At 33.9% G+C, this 16,783-nt stretch overlaps 1 protein-coding gene across 2 annotated transcripts in view; it reads right to left on the bottom strand.

Annotated features, from left to right (window-relative positions):
- The window catches only part of LOC126716649 (U3 snoRNP-associated protein-like EMB2271), an 86,788-nt gene that overhangs the window by 6,473 nt on the left and 63,532 nt on the right, over positions 1-16,783 (bottom strand). Inside the window, exons 2-3 of one of the 2 annotated variants that reach the window (XM_050417569.1) lie at positions 1,045-1,453; positions 491-833 (exon numbers count right to left, since the gene is read on the bottom strand). In XM_050417569.1, the coding sequence (XP_050273526.1) occupies positions 491-833; positions 1,045-1,453 (752 nt within the window). Of the gene's footprint in view, positions 1-490; positions 834-1,044; positions 1,703-16,783 lie in introns of those variants that run through there. The other variant, XM_050417570.1, reaches the window with a different exon arrangement.

The raw sequence follows: 16,783 nt of genomic DNA, 5'->3' as shown, positions 1-16,783 counted from the left end.
ATTTGAAAATATTTTACATCGAAACAAACGGAGCATAAGCATTTCAGTGTGCAAAATATCTGGGCATCTTCAAGCCAAGAGGCTTGTAGCTCAATTGTCACCAAGTGGGGACGGACCAGCTTGGCTGATTTGACCAGGGGAGTGCAAGTCTCAGGCAGGGGGGTACAGTACTTTTTTTTACATCTTTTTTGCGCAAAATAACCCAGATTAAGTGAACTTTGGTACCATACAAAACATTTATTTAACACCCAGGACGTAGTTTAAGTGGACTCCAGAATGTAGAATAACCCCTTTAATTCTAAGACCCTGTTTATTCAGCAGAGGCTCTCTATTGTCTGTCACTAAATGTCGCATGTTCTGATAGGTCGCTGACATTCCACAGTTAAACCCAATCAAAGTAATTGTTTAAACAAAAACCACAATTAGTTTTGAATCATCACACATTTTTTTTCCAAAAAAAAAAAAAAAAAAAGTAATAAACTAGATTTACCTGAATATGGTCTCGTGTACGGGTATCCCACAAATGAACATGGCGATCTAATCCTCCAGTAGCCAAATACCGACCGTCAGAGCTAACAGCTAGTGCTAAAACATTTCTACTATGCTTCTTAGCTGAACCTTGTGGATCCTTGGCTCCATGGGACCTTATTACATCATCACTAGGCCATTGGTATTTTTCGCGTTTCCCACTTTCTACATCCCAATGCAAAATGTTGCCATCCTTGGAAGCTGAAAAGCCCCTCGAGTCATCCTCTGACAATGCCACAGCAGTCACAGATTGTTTGTGCTTCAATAACACTTTGAACCCACCAGTAGCTTCCGGCTTTTGTACCCTGAATTGCATTGTAGATCATACATACATGTTCTACATATTCTCATAAATAAACATTCTTAACTCAAAATCAATCATATTGTTCAGAATACAAGTATTAAGGCCGCCATTTTCTAATTGAATTAGCACCCAATTCAGAACCAAATGCTATAAATTTTACTAAACAAAACCCGCTAAAACCAATAGACACTAATGAAAAAGCAATACAATACCTAGAGGCCATAGCTCGGCGAACACGGCCACTCTCTTCCAGCTGCTCCTGCTGCAAAATTTTCGCCACAAGCGAGTCCCTGAGGCCTTCCTTCTCGCCTACCCTATCAATCCCTTCATCGCTGTCGTCCTCATCGTCTTCGTCCTCTTCTTCCTTAGCAATTCTACGATACTTATCCAACTGTGCCATAGCCACGCGCTGCCTCACCTCGTCGGCGGTCTCAACTTCGCCGCCGTCATCTTCCCCATCGGAACCGCCGCGGAATCCATAACCCCTCTCATCGTCCGACTCGCCGCTGTCTATCACGTCCGCATCGTCCGAAATCTTCCGCCGCTTCTTCGATTCCGCCATGAAAAACGAATCCTCCGAAAACTTCTCGTCCTTTCTTGCCCCTCCTCTTCCTCTACCTCCTCTTCCTCTTCCTCCTCCTCCTCCTCCTCTTGGAGCTGCCGACACTTTCTTCTTCATTTTGATATAGATTGAGCTGCCTAAAATGCTTTTGGTAGCTGAGAAAATGCCCGACAAAGTGAAGGAAAAGTTTTTCTCGTTAGGGTTTTAGTAAAAAAGCTCTTTGTTTGATTGCTTTTTTTTTTTTTTTTTGGGTTTCCGGCGGGACCTTAGGGTTTTTCAGAGGGTTTAGAGTTTTGAAGAATTATACAGACAAACCGTTGTCGTTACTTGTTAGGGCGTGGGTGCTGCAAATTTTTGGTTCTTATGGGCTTTTGGGTTAAAGACTGGATTGTACTTAAGCCCGTTTGGGGGTGTGCATCAAATCCATCAACACTACAAAACTGATCCAATCTCACGTCTTGGGTTGGCTGATTGGGTTAGAATTTTATTTTGAGTATTGAGTTGGGTTAGGTTTGAATTGATAAGTGTTTTCAACCCATTTAACTTAACCCAACTTACCATATATATAAGTTTATTTTATTACCCTAAATTTAATTTTTTTTAGTTTGCTTGGTTTGGTATTTTGAAAATTTTGGAATTTAATTTAAGCATATTATATGAATTGCAAAAATTTATTGAAATTTTTTTTTAATTTTTAATTTTCAATTTTAAGAATCAATTAGTAAAAGTCTAATTTTTTCCAAAGCATAAAATATGTATGCATAATCAATTGATTAAACTCGACCCATGTGGATTGGGTTGAGTTGGGTTCTACCCATTTGATGAATTGAGTTAGATTGGATTGAAAAAACCATTTAACTTGACCCAATTAGACTCATGCACACCCCTATTAACTATGTTTAGAGTTTTTTTAGAATGTAACTATCATATTGTCATGAACAATTTGAGCTTCTTGAAAAAAAAAAAAAAAAAAAAAAAAAACTTACATATATAAAAATTAAGAAATAAGTCAAATTTAAGCCCAAGTTTACACTTGACTTTTAAATGAGCATATGTTCATAAATAAGCTTGAAAGTATGAGACTCAATGTGTGTGTGTGTGTATATATTATTATGCCCGACAGTGGATAGTGTAATTTTACAAATTAGCTAATAAGACATCAAATTATTATTTATAAGCATATCATATATAATATATTAAAGCCAGAGCATAATCAAAATCCAAAATCGAATCCAAATTAGCTTTTAATTATAGTATAGTTTTATACCAATTGTCCATTTTAATTTCTTTAATTTTAGTTTCAAGTAACCTATTCACAATTCTTTCTGCAAAAATCAAAATGACTACCTTAATCCTTACTCACTTGCCTAAAACCCACTTACCCGCATGCACCCACATGTAGCCAGGGACCGAACTGGACAGTCACCCACTGGTTTTACTTTTCAGGACCTCACTCAAAAGAGTATACAGTTCTTTCAAGTAGCCAAGGACCGAACTGGACTGGACTGACCCACATGCACCCATGTAGTGTCTTGAATTTGATATCTTACAACTTAACAAGATGTGAGAAATGGTTGCATGACACTACATCTCCATGATTCCCTGGCTTTACCGATCAAAAGGACAAAAGAAGTTTTACTGTCTTACATTTTAGTCATATGTTGTGTTGTAACTTGTACCTTGTAAGGGCAAAATTTAGAGAAATATAATATTTACAACATTTTTCACAATACTTCCACAACAAATTTTAAGTAATAAGTTGTTACTAGTTGTTACAGGTGAGTAAAAAAATAATTTACTATTTATGATTTGTTATCAAAATATTGTAGACGTAAAATTTCTCCAAAATTTAAGTGTAGTGTTTTTTAGGTAGACAACATTAATAACTCAAATTAATTAAATTCAAATGTTTGATTGTATTGGCCAATAAAATATAACAAGTCTTATCTTTTTTAAAGACAATTAAATTCAATATATATTTTTTGAAAATCAGAATTAAGATCAATATAATTATATGTTTGTTTGAATTTAATTGAGAAGTTTAATGTAAGGAAGAATGCAAAAAATTTTATTCTTAAAAAAAACATTAAAAGTGCTAACAACAATGTTGTTTTGTGTCAATCGCCAATTCAGCAATTCCCATCTTTGTTACTCAAATTGTTAAAGCTTTTACTTGAATGGTGTAAAGGACTTTATCAACACCAAAGTTGGGGATGGTTGATGTGAGGGCAAATCACTTTTTAGTTGTTATGATTTAAAATTGAGATTAGGATTGGAAAGAGATTTATAGTTCATCTAATGTGGCGTTCGCTCCTAATAATAACTCTTTATTATCAGTCCAAGACACCAATCAGTTTTTGGTATAAACGGGGATTGAACCTTAGATCTCTTATACAATCATCAGAGATTTTACCAATTGAGTTAATTAGAACCCACACTAGCATTTCTAATTGAAATATGGAATTCAAATTTTCTATCCCAAATTATCGAATTATAAATAAAAAATTGAGATTATAATTTAATTTAATTAATTTAAACTATGTCACTATATTATTGAATGGAGGTATCACTAGACAATGGTGATGTCATTCTTCTACTAAATTAATTCTCCTAACATGAATTATAACAATTAATTTCGATAGTGAAAAATAGGATCATAACAATTAATTTTGATAGTGAACAGTAGGATTAAATTGGGTTTTTATTTTATTTTATTTTATTTTTTCACTTCAATTTCTGGCCTATTAGAGCATTTGCATAAACCCATGCAAATCTTTTTTTGTCTATTTTAACATAATAATTTACTTTTTCTATCTTATATAACCACTTTTCAAAAGCTCATACATCAGATTATCTATTTAAAACTGCATTTATTAATATAATATTTTTATCAATTTTTTTTATTATTATTTTCTCAAATCATCTCTCTCTCTGTATGTATGTGTATATATATAAAGATCTATTAAAAAATAGATTTGTATGCGAATAATAATCATGTATATTTACGTAGTTATTGTAGCAACAATCAAATTTATACAAATTTACATAGACAAATGTGGATGGTTTTTGAAATCGAATGCGCAAAATTTACATAGACTAGAAACTGACCTATAGCCAATGAGGGCTTGGCTCAGCTGGCATGGTTCGTTCACTCTGCCTAACTAGCCCAGGTTCGATTCCCGCTGCTAGTGGGCTCTTGTTGGTGGGCATCCTCAGTGGGGTTGACCCCCCACATGTGTCCCTCCCGTTGGGGCTCGGCGCCCTGCCTGAGGGTATAATACAACCATAAGGGCCCCATTTTTTTTTCACCAAAAAAAAAAAAAGAAAAAGAAACTGACCTATATTCCACTTAATGAGGTGAAAAGAGGGCAGGAGCCTATTCATACGAGTGTTGGCCAAGTGCTAAAAACAAAAGAAGTTTTTGATGTGATGATTGAAAGAGGAATCATGCCTGACACAATCGCTTACAATTCTCTAATTGATGGTTACTGTTTGCAAAGCAAAATGGATGATGCAGTCAAAACATTTAATATGATGGATGAGAGGGGTTGTTCACCTGATTTTGTTAGCTATAACACATTGATTAATGGATTTTGTAAAAAGAAAAGAATTGATGAGGCTATGAATCTCTTTCATGAAATGTCCAACAAGGGAGTAACTCCTAATGTTGTGACTTATAGCACTTTTATTGGTGGGTTTTGTCGAGTGAAGAGACACAAGGCTGCTCTAGAGCTATTTCATAAGATGCAGGCTTGTGGCCAACCTCTAGATCCCCCAACCTATGCTGTCTTGTTGGACGGCCTGTGCAAGAATGGACAAGTTGTTGAGGCAATAAAAGTGTTTCATGAGATGGAAGACGAAACATTGGGCAACAATATTGTGATTTACAACATTTTAATTGATGGTTTGTGTAATGTCGGGAATCTTACAGTTGCAAGAGAACTCTTTTATAGTCTACCTGCAAAAGGATTGCAACCCAATGTTCCGACTTACAATATAATGATCAAAGGGTTTTGCAAAGAGGGATTGCTAGAAGAAGCAAGTGAGATATTTGAGAAAATGGATGGGAGCGGTTGTTCACCTAATGATTGTACATATAACACAATAATCCTAGGGTTACTGCAACATAATGAGACATCAAAGGCAATTAAATATCTTGAAATAATGGTTGACAAGGGTTTTTCAGCAAATGCAACAGTTTCAAGCATGTTTTTTGACTTGCTGTCATCTAATCAAGTAGATAAGAACATTCAAGAATTTTTCCAGAAGCCTAAGTGAAGGTTTTTTAGTTTCTCAACATCAAGGACAAGTTTCATATTTTATCCATCACATGTCAATCTTTAAAAGATGTGTATCATTTCAGGTAAATTTTATAGTTTCTAAAGATGATTTTCTATTTCATTTATGTATGCATGATTGTTTGTACCTTTAACTGTTCTATCTTTTGTTGTGATTTCATTGTGCACTCATGTTATTGCTTGGAAGTTGGAACCTATTTTCCTAGATAGTTCTTTCAAAATTTTTTCTTATTTAAGGTTAATGACAAATATTGTTGCTCTAAAATCTGGCATTTTTTGTGTGGTTATACGTCCTTTAGCCAGTGGAATTAATGATAATAAATGTTCCCTCCAATGAAATTAAGTTTTGGAGTTGCATTTATGCAAAATGTGTCCCCCTCCCCCTCCCCCTCCCTTTTTCCCCCTCTTATAAGCCTTGTGGTACTTTTGTGCAGTGGACTCGAGTCAAATTTTGTTAGTCTAGCTTGGTTGGTTTATCAACTCAAGGAGTGAGCTGATAATTTTGTATGTGCTTCTCCTTGAATTGTCTAAGAGAGAAGCAACTTAGGTTGTAGTGCAATACAAAATTAACTTCATGGTATAATTATTTTGACATTTACGATTTAAAGTAAATGAATTGAGTTGGAAACTCCCAACTTGCGATCATATAGCTGAAGAATAGTTCATTTGTTAGTGATTGATTACATTTCATGGACGCAAAGAGCTGATTCTTTTGGAGCTTTTGTAATTTCATTTTGTTGTATATAGATTGTGATTTCCTAGCCTAACTTAGGTTAGGTTTCTTAGTTTTAGTTAGTGATGTTAGGCTTAAAGAAAACCAATCTTTTTGAAATACACAAGGTTAACTTAGTGATGTCATGTTTGGTCAAGTATAATATAGATAATCCCATAGGTCTTGTGAAATATACAACAAGGTTTATAAAAGTCGTGCTGTAGGTTATTGTAAAATCGTTATAATGAGATAATTATTATGTATGAGTGTTTTCTTGTTAGGTTGATTAGGTCTTTGACTTGTGATTTTGGGAATTCAGCTTGAGATAAAAAGATGGGGTTCTCTTTCACCAAGCTTTTTAGCTAGCCTTTTGCCAAGGAGATGCATATTCTAATGGTGGGTCTTCATGCAGCGGGCAAGACTACCATTTTGTACAAACTGAAATTGGGAGAGATTGGGGCCACCCTTCCTACCATTGGTATTCTTTTGCTATATTGTTAACATTGTTCTATTATATAATGTGTTGCTTGTTTGTAGTTATAGGTAGTTGGATTTTACGAATTCTTTTGTTGGTTAGAATTTTGCAGGTGACATTGATTTTCATAATAATTAATTAATATATCCAAACATTTGAAAATATATCTATAATTATTTATGATTAAAAAATATTTTTAACTTTTCTCTAGCTAAAATAGAAAGACAAATGCTCAGGTTAACTTTCTTTCAAAACTTTGTTCTTCTTTGGAATTTTTAACAGAACAAGATTCTCTCAAATTATATGGGTTGGATGAGTTTGTCGTTAATCCAGGCTCAAGTCATTGCCCTCAACTAAATCATTCGGAACTTCATTTATGGCGAAGGTATATACTTCTAGGAATGACTTGGTTTGGGTGTTATTGGAGTTTCCAAGTAGAAGCAATTGAAGATCAATGCAAATCTAGAAGCTTTAGGAATGTTGATCATGCCTTAGAGACGTTTGATAAAATGCTTCACATGCGCCCTTTGCCTTCCATTGCCAATTTTAATCACGTGTTGGGTAGCATTGCAAGAATGAAGCATTACTCAGTAGTCATTTCTCTAATTAAACGAATCGAATCATCTGGTATATTTCCTGATGTTTTATAGCTTTGAGTTTTTAAGCTCCTGAAACCCTAATACTTTTCAACCCTGAACAGTGAGTAACCCTAAAATCCTCAATCAAAGGACAACTTAAAATCAAATCGAAGACTTTTACTTTAAACCCTTTTAACTCCAAAACCTGAATTGAATTGGCACAAAACATCCTTTGTGGCAAAGACGTATCAACATAGGAATCATCGAAAAGATAAATTTCTTTTACGTGCTTATCCAAAGCATAATTGATGAGCCAATGATTGAACGTAGAACCCTTAATCCTTAAATTTTCTAAACAAGCATTGGGATCACGACGGTCAAGAGAGTCATGCACGAATGTGGTGAATTGACTGGTCATGTCTCTATACTGTCCTGGGAACAAAGTTTCATCAAAATCAATAACCAGGAAGGAAAGCCAAGCGGACCTGAATCTCTTCGAGAGGGCACTGGTTCGAGTTGTGTATTTTTGGTTAAGACAGCACAAGAGGCGTAACGTGTAGTAAACTTTTTTGGTAAAGTTTGAGTACTACTTTAGGGATCAAATATTCACATTATTGTCCCAACAAGTCAAATAAAAAGAAAAAAAGTTGTGTACTTATACTAACAACCTGTATGCTAATGTTCTACATCCATATTGGAGACAGGAGCCTAACATAAACATTTTTTTTAATATACAATATAGAAATTCTATTTTAATCTAATTTGATCTTTTTATAAAAAAAAAAAAAGAGTATATATGTGTGAGAGTCTCATTTCTGTAAACTTGAAGTCCGGTCTTTTCCCCCCTCCCCCTACATATACTTATACTTGTGGAGTGATTATCACACAAAAAATACACAATGGTAATATAAACTTAAAAAAGCCACTTAAGTATTGAACCTAAGTTGGGAGGCACAATACAAGGCTAAATTGTTGGTCTCTAATTACTTGCAAGCCTATTGTCAAAAACTTGTCGCAGTCAATTATAATCACAAAAATACAAATTTAGAAGTATTGGACCACTAGGTGTCATTTTCTTAATACGTGTTTCATACTTCTATTTCTCCAGGTATCCACTCTTGCTTCTGCGTTAATGACGTGTTGTCCACACATTTTTATTTTTTGAGCAATACTATTGATGAGGATAATTTTTGATCAATCGACATGGGGTGCCTTGTGCCTGTAACTTTTATGTTTTCTTTGATGTTTCTTGCGTGGAAAGTGCTTGCTGAAATGCTTCACACACAGTGGGAGAACTCGTCCTCACTTAAGAATTTTGTAATTTTGTTAAAATTTCAAATATTTGTGTATGTGATTGGTCAAAATTTGGTGAATCCCATGTCTTTTAGATCCATGCCAAAACCTGTTTCAGAATTCAAATTGGAGTCTTTTTTGTGGATTTGGGTATTCTATGAATTTTGCAATGCTAGAAAATTGAAACGACTTGAAAGTGAAATTGGTTTGAAATTTTTTTTTTTTTTTAATTTGTTAATCATTCATGACTCCATTTAATGACGAGTCAAATTCAGTTGTGGAGAGAAAGCATCAACACATTTTAAACATTGCTAGAGTATTGAAATTTCAATCAAATATACCACTTTGCTATTGGGGGGATTGTGTTTTGACAGCTGTTCACATTATTAATAGGCTGCCTAGTACTGTTTTGGATCATAAAACTCCATTTGAGAAACTTTATTGCAAAACTCCTTCTTATAATCACTTAAAAGTATTTGGATGTCTATGTTTTGCATCTACCTTAGCTCACAATAGATCAAAATTTGCTCCTAGATCTATTCCTTGTGTCTTTCTTGGATACCGTTTTGGTGTCAAGGGTTACAAATTGTTGAATTTGATAACCAAACAAATTTTCATTTCAAGGGATGTATCTTTTCATGAACATAGTTTTCCTTTCATCTCTTCTATCACTTCACCACAAGCCTCTATATCTTTTCCTCATATCTGTCCTAATGTGGCAACCCCAGTTGATGCCATATTTCTTGATCCTATCCTTCCACCTTCCCACCCTTCTCCTTCCCCTTGTAATCCTACCCAAGTTTCACATCAAGAAGTAGATTCTATCCATAATGTCATCCCTAATTCTGTTGTACCCGAACCTGCCATATCAAATTCTGGTCATTCCACTTTTGCAGAATCTGTCACTATCCCTTTAGTTGCTCAAAATCCTATAAATGATCCACCTGCATCTATTCCTTCCTTAAGAAGATCTTCTAGACCTTCTAAGACTCCTACATACTTGAAGGATTACAAATGCAGCACCATTACTTCAAATGAACTTACACAGTCCACTCATCTCAGCAACAAGAAGTCAGGTTCTATTCACCCATCAGGTACTAAATATCCTCTCTCTAATTACATTGATTCTTCCCAACTCTCTCCTTCCTATGCCCATTTTTGTTCCCTTATTACCTCCATCCCTGAACCAAGATTCTATCATGAGGCTATTAAGGATCCTAAGTGGAAAGATGCCATGAATGCTGAGATTGTAGCTTTGGTTTCTAATAATACTTGGACACTTACTCCTTTGCCTTCCAACAAAAGGGCAATTGGATGCAAGTGGGTCTATAGGGTTAAATACAAGGCAGATGGATCTGTGGAGAGGTATAAAGCAAGACTAGTTGCTAAGGGATTTACTCAGCGAGAGGGATTAGATTTTACTGACACTTTTTCACCTGTTGCCAAGTTAACTACTGTTAAAACTCTTCTTGCTATATCTGTTGTGAAAGGGTGGCACTTGGTACAGTTAGATGTCAACAATGCGTTCTTGAATGGGGATTTATATGAGGAGGTGTATATGCAACTCCCTCAAGGCTTTCACAGCAAAGAGGAGAATGTTGTTTGCAAGTTAAATAAGTCTTTATATGGACTCAAACAGGCCTCAAGGCAATGGAATGCAAAATTTTGTTATGTTGTCAAACAGCTTGGTTTTAAGCAATCCAAGGCTGCTTACTCCCTCTTTACAAGGAGGCTTGGTGGTTCTTTCATAGCATTGGTGGTTTATGTTGATGACATTCTCATAGCTAGCAACAATGTTCAAGAGGTTGAAGCACTCAAAGTTTCCTTAGATCAACACTTCAAGCTTAAAGATCTTGGAGGTTTGAAGTACTTTCTTGGTCTTGAAATAGCCAGATCAGCCAAAGGGATCAGCTTATGCCAAAGAAAATATGCTTTGGAGATTCTAAAGGATGCTGGTATGTCAGCTTGTAAGCCGAGTAAAGTACCAATGGAGCAGAATTTAAAGTTGAGCAAGCTGCAAGGTACTTTGTTACCTGATCCTGGAGTTTATAGAAGGTTAGTTGGTAGATTGATATACCTAATAATCACCAGACCAGACATAGCCTACCCAGTTCACAAGTTGAGTCAATTCATGTCCAAACCAAGGAAGCCTCACTTAGATGCAGCTTACAAGATTTTACAGTGATGTCCAGGTCAAGAAATTTTCTTGTCTGCATCTTCAGATTTTCATTTGAAGGCTTACACAGATGCTGATTGGGCAGCTTGTATAGACACCAGAAGATCAACCACAGGCTATTGCATATTTTTAGGTGATTCCTTAATCTCTTGGAAGTCTAAGAAACAATCTATAGTGTCTAGATATTCTGCTGAGGCACAATACAGAGCTATGGCTGTCACTGTGTGTGAGCTGACTTGGCTGCTATCATTGTTGAAGGATTTGGAGATTTGGCATCCTCAACCTGCTCTACTGTTTTGTGACAATCAAGCAGCCATTTATATTGGAGAAAACCCTGTGTTTCATGAGAGAACCAAACATATAGAGGTTGATTGTCATGTTGTTAGAGATAAGGTACAAGACAATGTAGTTAGGCTGTTTTTCACTCCTACACACACTCAGCTGGCAGATTTACTCACTAAGGCCCTTAACAGTTCACAGTTGCGACATTTGTTAAGAAAAATGAATGTTATGAACATTCATGTTTCAACTTCTCTTCCTAAGGGGGAATGTACACTCTTAGATGATGATAGATTAATTGCAAAGAAGACAGATGCAGATGCAAGCAACAGATCAGATTCTCATCTTGAGGGGGAATGTCAAAGTTTGAAGGTAAATGAAAGTATATCAAGATGAGATATCAGAATAGGCAGAGAGGCAGAGAGGCAGAGCATTGGGGCAGAGTATTCTTGTGTTTTGTCATTAAACGACAATTGCCTCAGCTACAAATACGACCTGTAGCTTTCTGTAAATATATAATCAGTTTACATGTAGCTTTGATGTTGTAGTGTAGTTAGTTTATTTGTATTAACATGTGTAAGGTGATGATCACTGGTTTGTTGTAATGATCAGATGGTGTGAAGTTGATCCGTGTAATTATGAAGTGGTTTAGAGGTGGTTAGATTATTTTCTTAGTTCTTTAGGCTATATATAATCTTTCTGTAACTGTTTGTTGGATTTAATTTCAGAAATTCTCAGAGCTTCTAAACTTGATTCTCTTTCTCTCTCTCTTTCTCTCTAGCTTCACTGTGTTTGTTACACTCTGTTTTCTGTTAGGTTGAAACTCATGTCATCCTATGCTGGGTAGTTTTGCTTCCAAATTCCCAATCTAACTATTTTACGTGTTCTGCTCTTGCTTACAGATCGTTGCAGTTATATTCCAAAAGGCACCATCTGGATTGGGAATTGATCCCAGTTCTGAAACAGACTCTGTAGGTTTCATGCAAACTGGAGTTGAATGGGAGTGGATGGTATCTTTTTATATTATGCTTCTATGAACTTTTGAGGAAAAGGGGTTCATGTAATTGTATTCCCACTCCATGAATTTGGATGAGGCTCAGTGGAGTCCAATTCGAGGTGATGTGGAATTTGCATTTCACTTATTTTGTTCCTATGTATTCTTTATCTATTTCTCTGTCATACATATGCCTGAAATGTTCATAATTGTAAGTTGTACTAATGCCTAATATTTCGTTAATTTGATACGGCTTAATCAAGTCAAATTTGAAGTGATATCATTCTTCACTAGAATCACTACAGAATTCATTATATGCCTGAAATATCTTAATTGTAAATTGTACTCGAATGCCTAACGGTTTTTGTATATTGGATTTGTTGCTTTCCGTGTTTGAGATTCTGGTCATATTTTAATAATCAAGATCATCTCTAGAGGCCACTGTAAGGAGTCATTTGCATAATTTTTTTAACATATCACCTCCTTTTGTAGATTTCATTGGCTATATTTGTATATAATTCTTGGGAGGACTCCCTTGTATACTTCCAGTATAGCTCGGTCGCTTGTCTTACTAGTAATTAGTTTGAATTTAGTTGAAGCCACAGGTATGGAGGATTGTCCCTGTAAGAAATTGAAGTGTCTGAGATCCTGTTGAACTATATTTTAAATTTATCTTACCTGTTTAACTCAGGATTTTAGATGCTGACCAGTCTGAAAGTCACATCTCTAAAATTTCGAGAACTATTGTCTACTAGTTATGTGTAAAATGGCCTTGAAGTATTCTAAATAATTTAAATGTTCTTCCAATTTTAACTTTCTCAGTATGCGGGTGTACATGGACTTTTTTGTGTGGGTTTAAACCAGCCGGTTTGTAAACTTAAATCAAAGGAAGAAGAAAATATCATGCTAGTATCAAAAAGTTCACATAACTAGTCCCTTTACTTTCTCATGCGAACACCTTGTCTGTCTTATATTTGTTTCTGTTACGGAATTTCTATTGGGAATAGCTTGTTTTATGCATCTTGTAATTTTTACATTAGAATCTTATGTTCTTCGTGATAAATTGTAGGCAGACATATTGTTGCGAGGCTACTTTGATTCGAAAGAATTGCACTCGTTAACTCTAGAAGTTTCTAGAATCTTTTCGATTCGCTGAACTAAAAAGTTCGAATTTTCAGCTCCACTGAGCTTAGCATTTGTGAAATATTGTGTGATCAAAAGTTTTAGCTTTGGAAAACGCAATAAAAATGATTGGTTAATTAATAAATTGACTGTTCTAGAAGGTTTGCTTGTGATTGCCATTGATAAAGTGATTGGTTGATTAATTTTACTTTGAATTTGACCTCACTGAATTTTGAATCTGTGAATTTCTTGATGTAAAATGTAGCCTTGCAACACACTTGATTAGTGTCGAGAATTCGATTTTGAGGAAATTTCATATGTATGTATGTATGTATGTATAGTGTGTTTGTGTGCGAGTGTGTAGCTGTGTAGTCTCTGTACGTATGGAGATAAAAGAAAATAATTAACTTTGATTTGAAATCATTGAATTTGAACCGCTAAATTCAATATTTAGTGAAAATTCGGAGAATGTCGTGTGAGAAGTTTGTAGAAAAGTAAATTTTTTTTTTTGATATTCGCGTTGTCGGTTCAGCTGTGAATTTGGCTAAAAGATGCAAATTCAGTCAATTATCTATGTGTAAATATATGTGCATGTAACTTATGTATGTACGTATGTATGTGGTATTTTCAGAGTAAACAAAAGCTAAGCAATATACTTGGTGTTTTTATTATTTACTATGTTGAATTGATGAGATTCAATTCGATGCTACTCAATTTTCCGCGTTTCTATCTATATATGTATGTGGTTATATCATTCCTCAGGAAAAACATGGGCTAAGCACTAGTCCCGGTATGTTATTATGTATCAACATTGAAGTTATGATGTTCAATTTCAATCACACTCAGTTTTTTGTCTATGTATGTATGTATGTATGTGATTCTTCAGGAAAAAAACATAGGCTAAGCAATATATTTGGTATTTTTTTTTTTTGGTGTATTATAATTTATAACATTGAATTTATTGTATTTATTTCAAAGATTTCAATTTTATGTGTTCGTCGGCGTGTGATTACTTCAAGAAAACCAAAGGCTAAGGAACAGACATTGAGCTCAACCTTAAATGGCACCTCGTCCTGTCCTCTTAAAAGAGTAAAGTGGAGAGTACGGTCATGGGTTTAAGATCCATTGTGTGTGTTACCAATTAAAAAAAAAAAAAAAAATTATGTGTTTTGAATTTAGGTTGGCCTTTGTGATATGAAAATGTGTGTGATTTAAATTGTGTTGGTATTTTGATGGTGAACAATAGGATTGTATTGTTTTTTTTTTTTTTTTTTTACTTCAATTACTGGCCTATTAGAGCATTTGCATAAACTCATGCAAATCTTTTTTTTGTCTATTTTAACATAATAATTTATTTTTTTTATTTGATATAACCACTTCTCAAAAGCTCATATATCATATTATCTATTTTATACTGCATTTATTAATATAATATCTTTATCAAGTTTTTTTTTTTTTTAATTTTCTCAAATCCTCTCTCTCTCTCTCTCTCTCTCTCTCTCTCTATATATATATATATATATATATATATATATACACACACACAAAGATCTATTAAAAAATAGATTTGCATGTGAATAATAATTATGTATATTTACATGGTTACCTTAGCAATAATCAAATTTATACAAATTTACATAGACTAATGTGGATAGTTTTTGAAATTGAATGTGCAAAATTTACTCTTTATACTACTATGCACTGACTGCTACGAATAATTTACCTAACTTTTTTACCAAATCATTTTTTGTGCTATGTACATGTGGTGTGTTCCAAGCACGTGGGTTTGTGAAAGAGTATGGGAATTTTTCAATAGAAATTGTGGTGTCAGATTTAGAACTTAATATAAGCACAGATGCTATTTCATACAAATCTTAAAAATTAATTAAATCAGTCATTTTCAATGGGAGAAAAAGGACAACAAGAAAAAGAAAAAGAAAAGAGAAGTCACTCTCTCGACATGATGGGTGTGCGGGCAACATGGTTATGCAATGCTTGAAGCGCATGCTACCTACTTTCTTTCAACTAACCATACCTACCGATTCAGCGCCAAAAAAAAAAAAAAACCTTATCTCCAAAGCAAAAGTTTTGTATGGGTTAGGCGTATAAGATATTATCTCATCTCTAAATTTCCCATACTCTTTCTCATAATGATGACAATATCCTTTGATGGAATAATTTGTTTCTTGGGAATATTAATTGAAAAAATATATATATAAAAAAATGCTAAATTTAAATCTTGAATTTATGAAAAAAAAAATGGTTAGGTTTGTGTTCTATGCATTTGAGTGAGCACTAGCCTTATAGGAGCACTATACATGTACAAAATTAGCCTCATTCCTGCTTTCGTGTTATGTTTATACATTAGACGGAAGTCTTGCCCCTGAGAAAAAATTAAACATTTTGTGTCATTAAATTTATTGTCACTTTCAAATGCTTTCCTATCATTTAATTTGATACATAGCAATTAATATGAGATTATTATATTTAGTTTGGCTTACATCAAGTGTTCTAACAGATGATAATGGGTCTAAATCTTTGTCCCATCTTAATATTTTGTTGCAAAAGTCAAACCGGCCATCTTTTTAATTACAGAAATCAACACCTTTATAATAATAATAAAAAATGCTTTCTTCCTTAAAAAAATAAAAAGCTTTCTTAATCTAAATTCAGAAATAGATCACTTAAAAAAATGTTATGAGGGCGGATGTTACAATGAAGATGCTTATGTTCATCGTTTTCCTCAATATTTTATGCTTTCTCCATATTAACCTTAAAGATTAGGCACCTTATACATCAATATTATATATATATATATATATATATATTTTTTTTTTTTTTCATTTTTATTTGTTAAGCTTATTATGCTTCTTTATTATATAAAATGTATTGTTAAAGCTTATGTAAGCATGCTATTAAACCTAGAGTAGATTTGGATAATCTACAAATTAAAATTTCCATGCAAGTTCCTTTTTAAACTTCCACAACATAAACTTTCTTACCATCCTCATTAGGTGATTAAACATATTACATAAGAAATTTTGTTAATTTTGGATTCTTTTGATGAGTGGTTTGTAAACCATACTTTTAGGATAACCAATTTATTGCCCATAACATTATCAAATGGGCTCTTTTGTTTGAGCTCGGGGAATGATTCCCATCTCTATTTTTCTTTTCCTAAGGTCACACAATGGAGAATGGTTTGATTCTCTCCATTTATAAATTGTTTCTTGTTTTCTTTTATTTTTTAATGAAATGTTTATATATACCTAAGAAAAAATATATATTATGAATTACAATGCATATTTACTCCAGCTACATTTCGTTATTATTATCAACGATCCTACACCCAAATTTACTCTTGAAATTATCAACTATTGTCCCTCTATTTTCTCTCTCACCATTATCTCATTTGTGTTAGAATCACTGACAAAATGCCTTAATTATTAAAAAGAGATACCA

This window comes from Quercus robur, chromosome 3 (assembly GCF_932294415.1).
Source record: "Quercus robur chromosome 3, dhQueRobu3.1, whole genome shotgun sequence".
NCBI classification, from domain to species: Eukaryota; Viridiplantae; Streptophyta; class Magnoliopsida; order Fagales; family Fagaceae; genus Quercus; species Quercus robur.
This window is presented reverse-complemented; position numbering and strand designations above follow the sequence as displayed.